The sequence below is a fragment of the Lissotriton vulgaris genome, chromosome 7 (assembly GCF_964263255.1).
Source record: "Lissotriton vulgaris chromosome 7, aLisVul1.2, whole genome shotgun sequence".
Lineage (NCBI taxonomy): Eukaryota > Metazoa > Chordata > Amphibia > Caudata > Salamandridae > Lissotriton > Lissotriton vulgaris.
The window spans coordinates 1,155,087,393-1,155,095,954 of NC_141695.1; the positions used below are offsets into that span (position 1 = coordinate 1,155,087,393).

The 8,562-nt window shown below is 44.7% G+C and overlaps 1 protein-coding gene across 3 annotated transcripts in view; it reads left to right on the forward strand.

The window, feature by feature from the left end:
* The window catches only part of SLC26A2 (solute carrier family 26 member 2), a 96,114-nt gene extending 88,000 nt beyond the window's left edge, over positions 1–8,114 (forward strand). For all 3 annotated transcript variants that reach the window (XM_086931608.1, XM_086931607.1, XM_086931609.1), the window contains exon 3: positions 5,729–8,114. In XM_086931608.1, coding sequence (XP_086787734.1) covers positions 5,729–7,252 — 1,524 coding nt within the window. In that variant the 3' untranslated portion in view covers positions 7,253–8,114. The remainder of the gene's footprint in view (positions 1–5,728) is intronic.
* The last annotated feature ends 448 nt before the right edge of the window (positions 8,115–8,562 follow it).

Genomic DNA, 8,562 nt, shown 5'->3' on the forward strand with positions numbered 1-8,562 from the left:
GAACATGCGGAGTGGGAAGTCAGGAGAACAACGTCTCACAAGCAATGCGACACTCCCCCGCTACCATCGGAGGGTGTCCGTAGTGTAAGAAACCCGAGCACACATGGTGCTACAGGGCGCTGCGGTAAAGTATTCACGGTTGCTTCAAAGTCGGAACGCGGTGATCCTACCCCCACAACGCCGGTCCAGGTAGAACTGGCAAAGGTGCTGTGGGTTGTCTAAGTACCTCTGGTTGGTTGGACGTGGGGGGCGGGCCTTCCGGTCCGAGCTACGTGGTGTTGGAGACTGGTGCGCGTACAGCAGTCCCGGCGCCATGTTGGAGGACCCGGAAATGCCGCTGTCCAATGTGTGACAATGAAGGAGCACGGGGGAGCTGCTGAGAAGCCTGGACTGTCAGACGGTATTATTGTGGTTTAGTCCGCTACGAATGAGGGGCCATCCGATGTTGAAGGTCTCTCAAATAATAATCATTCTGATAATATCGTGTGTACCTTGCTCAGATGAGGAAGTTATAGTCATATCACGGCATCTTTAGCAACACGATTAGGGAGTGGGTATGTTTGGTGCAGGAATCAGGTCATTAGTTGGAGCTACCATGGATCCGATACGGGTGTCACAGGGGAACAGTAACCAGTATCCTTCAGTTGGCGGTTGTCTGTCAGTGTGCGCATAGGTATTTTGGATGTGGACTACAGACCAGAGGTTTTGTCAATTCCTATTTTTCCGCTGTAGTGGAACTAATTTACACTGTAGTGGAACTGTTCCTCTCCCTTCCCAGCCTAGTGTCAGTAGTCTATTAATATTGGTGGGACTCTCCCTATTTTGTTAACAGGAAAGAAAAACTTGATGCTGTAGCTATGTTTTTTGTGAATGTACACGTTTCAATATTGTTCCCTAATGTTGTGCAAACATAGAAACATTAAAACATAAACCTGTGACGAGTGCCGTTGGCTGGGCCTATTGTTGACAGTATGGCACGGGTTATATTATGTAATACGTATCTCAGAGGAGATTACTTGACAGGGGACTATGATTATGGGAATTGAGGATTGCTACGTCAGAAGACTCCAGGGGATATTCTCATTCAATCCTGTGCGGTCATTTGCAAGCCTGACAACCCATCGTTGTTCCATGCGGAACAGTGCTTCCAGGACACCCCACTCAAATGCGCCAGATGTATGTTGTGTATCTTTGAAATGGGTGGTCATTTTAGTGTTACTTTTTTGGCATCTAAAGTTACTTCTATGTTCCATTATGCGGACTTTGACCGGTCTGGTGGTCATGCCAATGTAAAGTAGACCACATTTACATTTCATAAGATAAATGCAGTTAGTGGTGTTACAGTTGGTGTGGGTGGCCATTTTCCAATGTACTACATTTTGGAAACTGAGTTCCTTTGTTGCTTTTGTCAGGTGACAGACAGAGCATGATCCACAGGGGTAATGCCCTGTAAAGGGTGGAAGATCCCATAGTGTTGTTTGCCCCTTAGTTTGCTGTTTCTTGGGTTTCGTATGGATCAGCATATCTTTGATGTTATTCGTTCTTTTGAATGTGAACCTTGGAACTGGTAAGTTAAGGGTTCCTGTGTTGAGTATATGCCAGTGTTTGTGGATTATTTTCCTTATCCGATTGGAATCTGGGGTGTACGTGGTGACACACGTGATGGAAGGATCAGGATTGTTGATTTTGTCTTCCAGGAGACTCTCACGGTTATTGTTCTGAGCCCTCTTGCACGCAGTGTCTACCACCTGTCTTGGATATTCTCTCTGGAGAAGATCTTGCTTAAGTTTCTTGGATTCTTTTTTGTAATCCACAATGGTGCTGCAGTTCCTTCTGATACGAATGAACTGGCCGAAGGGCAAATTCTGTCCAAGGGCTCTGGGGTGGTGACTACTGAAGAGTAGGAGGATGTTCCTGTCAGTAGCTTTTCGGTAGAGGGTAGTTGAGATTTTCTCATCCTCTAATCTGATTAGCAAATCAAGGAAGGGGATCTCTGTCTCTGAAATTGTGTTAGTAAACTTCAGGAACGGGTTTAATGTGTTTATCCATGTGCAAAACTCATTGCATCTGTCGTGATCACCTTTCCACAGGATTAAAATATCATCAATAAATCTCTTCCACATTATCACATTTCCCATGTAGGGATTTCTGGGGTTGAGAATCTCTATTGCCTCAAAAGTTGACATACACATACACGTCAGACTCGGCGCGAACGTGCTGCCCATTGATGTGCCCTGCGTTTGGTGGTAGAGCTGGGTTTCGTATTGAAAGAAGTTTTCAGTTAGTGCGATGGTTGCGTATTCCAGTACGAAGGCCACCGGGGTTGAAGAAGTCCATTCACTGCTGGATAAAGCGTCTTCAATCACCTCAAGTGTAGCTCTCTGAGGGATATTAGTGTAAAGGGCCTCAACATCCAGAGTGACCAGTAGGTTTATTGTTTCTGGATGTTGAGTACCCTCAAGAAGGCGGGTGACATCAGTGGTGTCTCTGACAAAGGATGGTGTGGCCCTCACTAACGGTTGAATGAAATGGTCCACAAATTTTGACAGTGGTTCCAAAATGGATCCGATCCCAGACACGATCGGTCGACCTGGTATTGATGTGGTCTTCTTGTGAATTTTGGGGAGACAGTAGAAGTAAGGAGTGATAGGTTCTTTAGTCACAAGAAAGTCTGCCTCTTTCTTTGTGATCCAACCCCGCGCTTCAGCGAAAAAGACCATGGTGGAGATAACCCTTTTCAGTCTGGGGGTGGGTCTTCCTTAATAGGGGTGTAGTACTTCCTATCACGAAGTTGCCTCCGGCATTCCATGTTGTAGTCCGAAGAGGACACGATCACTGTGGCGCCACCTTTATCTGCCTGTTTTATGGTGATACTGGTATCATTTGCTAGCGATTTGATCGCAATTGTTTCTTGTTTAGACAGGTTGTGGAAAGGGACAGTTGTTGTTGTACTGTGCAGATCTTTTAGTACTGCCTGCTCGAAAGTAAGTACTTCATTGGGGATCATTATGTAAAGCGCTCTGACACCTTCGGGTAATGTTCGCGCTATATAAAATTGCATTAAATAAAATAAAATAAATAAATAAAATAAAAACTTGAGTAGCCAAGGAGAAGGGGGCAGGACACACAACCACCTTCCCGCTGCCCACTAGCCACCACCAGTACCAGAGGAAATAGCTTAGTGACATTTACAGTAAGATCATAAACAGTAATGCATACCCTCCAAATGAAAACTCATTTCCTTTCGTAAACCCCCACAAAACTGTACTGATGCATCTCGGTCCTCATCTACGCAGCACCTACCCCTGATTGGTAGGTCGCCTTTAACCCCGTCATGCCTGATCCCTCTCACAGCGCTAGAGACGCACCTTGCACTTGACAGACCAGGTCCTGTAGGCCACTCAACATCTAACTTTGACCATGAGATTGTTTGAAAGCCAAACCTTAGGGCCTTTGCCGGTCAAATGTACCTTAATAACAGGTAGACGCGTGGTTGAATTTTCCTTTGAGGATGGGGCACTGAAATATTTATTATTTAAACATCTCAACCTTTCTTACAATTTAAAAGTAGTATAACGTTTTTTTTTTGCATCTCTTATTGCAAAAATCTAACACAGAAAATAAAAAGAAAAGAAAACAGGGAACTGGATAATTGTACCCACCATATACTTACATCTAAAAAATGTTAGGCTGTTTTACTTGTAATGCTATTTCAGTTGTGTGCAATTCATTTTACCATTACTTTTTTATAAAGGTGACAAGAAGAAATCCCCATCCAACGAAGACCTCAAATTGCAGACAGCAGCAGTGTCACCTAAACACTTCATAACAACAACTTTAAAAAAGAAACAGGAAATAAATCAACACATAACTGGGCACCTGCAATTCACCCACAATCAATAGCCGTTTTCTGATGCTAGTATACAAGAATAACATTTAAAATGCATGATTTGATAAACATTTTCCTCTAAAAAGAAGGGAACTTCTTTTAAGCAGATACGATCAATGCGCACAAGCTTTGTGCAGTCCCTAGATGTTAAGAGAACCAATGGGCATAGTGGTCTTACCCACTGCTCCGGCTCTATGCTGTAGTGGGCAGAAATGTGAATAACAATTCAAAAGACCGGCAGAAGAAATCTTCTGACCAAAAGCCCCTCTATGTATGTATATTGTGTGTGTGTTTCTCTAAAATACCAAACCTAAATTATATCCCTTAATATGTAGGAGCAAGCAACGTCAAGGTGGATATTGATACATTTGGTATCCTTGGAGATGTCCCATTCTTGTAGTGGCACCTACACCCCGAGCCAGGCTTCCCCAACGAGTAACTTGTGAGCTTCTGGTAGCTGCTAGTAGCTCTCCAGCTACCCATCAGTAGCTCTCCTGCGTGCATCCCAGTCTAATAAATTATACGCCTTTGCTTACTTGAATTAATATATGTATATAAAATGGAAAACTTTATTAGAGATGGAAATTTGTGTGTCTTTTCAGAACTCAGGAGCTGATGTTTGGGGAGACTAATAATATTATTTACTTGGTGCCAGGGTCATTGCAGCTTTGGCTCTTATGTATTGCCCATGTAGAGGCATTCCACATTGACAAAGCATTTTTCACATTAACACCTTGGATGCTGATGACGGAACCGCTCCGTCATCAGCTGCGGGTGCGCTGTGCTGATGACGGAGCGGTTCCGTCATGGCCCGCTCGGAACGCCTGCACGGCGCGAACTCCGCGTTTGTGCTGGACGTTCCATTGAGCGGGGCGGGCCATGACGGAACCGCTCCGTCATGAGCACAGCTCAACCGAGGCTGGTGACGGAGCGATTCCGTCACCAGCATGCGGCCGCCACGCGGCCGCCCCCTTAGCACTGTGGCGGAATAGCCGCCGCAGTGAAGGGGTTAATGGGGGGAACCGTGCCTGATGCACTGCGATGATCATTGTTGATAATCTTGCTTTTGGGAGCTTCTAATATAATCTTCTATGATGTGGTCAGTATTAAAACTCTAACATTAGTAGCTCGGAATGAATGTCTTTCAAGATAACACCAGTGTTTTGCTCCTGATAGCTATGTGCTGATAGGGATAGCTTTGTGCTGCTCTTGGTCACGGTAATGCTTTTGAAGTTATTGAGCCACTGTCCATCTTTTATTGCTGCTCTCAATCGCTTTGTGCTTCTTTTCGTCTGCTTTTTGCTAATTTCTATTGTTTTGTGCTTCTCTTCATTGCTAAAAGCTAGTCATCATGCTGGTTTTTGATAACTGTTTTGCTGCTAATTAAGCACGTTTTGCTCTTTATAGCTGTGTGCTGATTGTACAACCTGAGTGCTGACTCTCGATTCCTTTGTTTTTCCCCTGACACATTTATGTTCTTCATGTAGCTTTGTGTTGCATATGTAAGCCTTTATGCATGCTTCTCAGTTTTGGTGGAGGTTTTAGTGCAGGCTTTTCCCACTCTGTGTGAGCTCTTAATTCCTTTATGTTGCTCATGATGCTTTTGTGTCTTTGACAGCTTTTAGTGGCTCTTGATCTTTCTGTTCAGGCCTAGGATAGCTTTGTGTTAAATTGTAGTATTTTCCGCTTGCTTCATACTTTTGTGCAAGCAATTTTTGTCCTGACTAATGTTAATTTGCTGTTGGCTCTTGATCGATGTAGGGTTGCTTTTCTGCTCATACGTTTTAAGATGAATATGCACTGACCAATTTGTTTTGTTTCCCTGTGAAATTCTTGCAGGTCATTATGGGTCTCCTCCAGGTGGGCTTCATCTCCGTGTACCTCTCTGATTCATTGCTGAGTGGATTTGCCACAGGGGCCTCCTTCACCATCCTTACTTCTCAAGTAAAGTACCTCCTGGGCATCAGCATCCCACGCAGCAATGGGGCCGGTGCTCTAATCTTTACCTGGGTGTCTATATTCCAGCGGATTCACCTGACCAACATTTGTGACCTTGTCACAAGCATCCTGTGCCTTCTTGTCTTGGTCCCAACCAAAGAGCTCAATGAGTACTACAAAAATAAACTCAAAGCACCTATTCCCATCGAGCTGTTCGTGGTGGCTGTGGCTACCTTGGTCTCTCACTTTGGTCACCTTCATGAGAAATTTGGCTCTAGTGTGGCTGGGAGCATCCCAACAGGGTTTCTGATGCCTCGGGCTCCAGACTGGAGTTTGATTCCCAATGTGGCCATGGGTGCCTTCTCGATTGCAATAATTGGTTTTGCTATCACTGTCTCCCTTTCAGAGATGTTTGCTAAGAAGCATGGCTATGAGGTACGTGCCAACCAGGAAATGTACGCCATTGGCTTCTGCAACATCATCCCATCCTTCTTCCATTGCTTCACTACCAGTGCTGCTCTAGCCAAAACCCTTGTCAAGGAATCCACTGGCTGCAAAACACAGGTGTCAGCTATCGTAACAGCGCTGGTGCTCCTCCTGGTCCTGCTTGTCATTGCTCCTGTCTTCTATTCCCTACAGAAGTGCGTCTTGGGCGTCATTACCATTGTCAACCTGCGGGGGGCACTCAGGAAGTTCCTGGATCTACCCAAGATGTGGAGGCTAAGCAGAGTGGACACAGCAATCTGGCTGGTCACCATGGCTGCATCTGCATTGGTTAGCACTGAAATGGGGCTTCTCATAGGGGTCTGCTTTTCGATGTTGTGCGTCATCTTGCGCTCCCAGTTGCCCACATCCTCGCTGCTCGGCCGCGTGGAGCAGTCTGAGATCTTTGAGTCTCTCTCAGTGTACAGGAACTTGAATGTCATACCTGGGGTACATGTGTTCCGTTTTGAAGCCCCCATCTACTATGTAAACAAGCAGGCCTTTAAATCAACCCTCTACAAATTGACCGGAGTCAACCCAGTTTTAGTGAAGGCTGCTGAAAAGAAGGCTGAAAAGCAACGGCAGAAGCGTGAGAAGGTTGAAGGCTCCGCCCACTTTAACGGCAAGCAAGCTGAGGTGTCCCTGCAGCTGGTCAAGGAACCCCTGTCCTTCCACACGCTAGTCATTGACTGCAGCGCTGTTCAGTTTTTAGACACTGGGGGCATCAACACGATGAAGGAAGTGTTCAAGGACTACAAGGAGATTGGCATCCGGGTGCTTCTAGCTCAGTGCAATGCTTCCGTCTTGGAGTCACTACGCCGTGGAGATTATTTCAGCAAAGGGGAGGACAATCGGTCCTTCCACAGTTTAAGGCAGGCCGTGAGTTTTGCCCTTGAGGAGCATCAAAAGAGTGATTACCACATTTACCAAGAAGAATGCTAGCTCTGTCCACCAGTGGCAGGACTGAAATACACCGGCTGCCAATGAATACCAAACTCAGATTTGGTATTTCCAGAAACACAGATGGTCGGTTATTGCAATTCATGTGTTTGTCATAAGAAGAAAAGTGTATACAAATATTTAGAGGGTATTAATGTTTTGTGTACTTTCTAGCACTTATTTGTATTATACATGTACAGTTTGACTCCCCCTGCTGGCCAGGGGGGATGATGAATTCCGTTTTTAGCCACTTCCTGGCCCTTTACACGTTTCTATTTCTACTTCACTTACTAACTTGCCTCCATTGCTTTTTTAGGGCCTTGCTTAATGCCCACAAGAGGAGCATATTTATGCAAAAACCCTGATTTTTTTGTCCATGCGTAATCTCTGTTTTGTATGCTTTTCACATATTTTTCTTTCTTGGGAGATTAGGTTCGATCTGAATATATCTTGCTTGCATTGTTCCTGCATCGTTTACACTGTGACTGTAGAAACTTCATTGATATAGCACTAGGGCTGGTATTTTAAGAGCCATTAATATGTACAGAGAATAGCAGACACACATACAACCGCTCACGCGTAATGGGCCAGATGTATTACCATTCCATTTTGCAAGCTGCAAATTAGGACATATTGTGACTCACAATTAGTGACTCACAAAATGGAATGTACAGCAGTGTCTCTGACACGGTTTGCAATTCCTAATGGGGGAGCAAATGACCTACCGTATCAATATTCAAGAGGCAGGTCGTAATTTGCGACCCATTAGGAATGGCCAGCATTTGCAGGGATGGTGGCCTGCTCGGGTCAGCAGACCACCATGTCTGTGACTGATTTTTTAATAAAGCAGGTTTAAGAAAAAAAATGAAGCCCATTTTCCTTAAAAGAAAATGGGCTGCATTTCAAAAGAAAAATTAAATGTTTCTGTTTCAATTTTTAAGAGTAGGCTCTTAAAAAATATTTTTGCATCCATTCTCAAAGGGGAAGGGGTCCTGTTTGCGAGTGGCTTACCATTTACTTGAAGTAGGTGGTAAACTGCAAACGTTTTGCGTCTGCAAATGCGGTGGTAAAACAATGGTACCATCCAGTCTGATTCGCTATTAGGAAGGGACACCCTTGGCACACCCCTTCCTAATAGCGACCTGCAAACACTATTTTGCGAGCCACGGACTTGCAATATAGTGTTTGTAAATACCACCACACTTTTTTGCGGCCGCTTTCCCGTTTGCAACTGCAAACAAGCAATAAAAATGCAATAGGTCTCGCCTTTTATTAAGTTAAAGCCTTTTGCTTTGCTATACAATACCATTAGC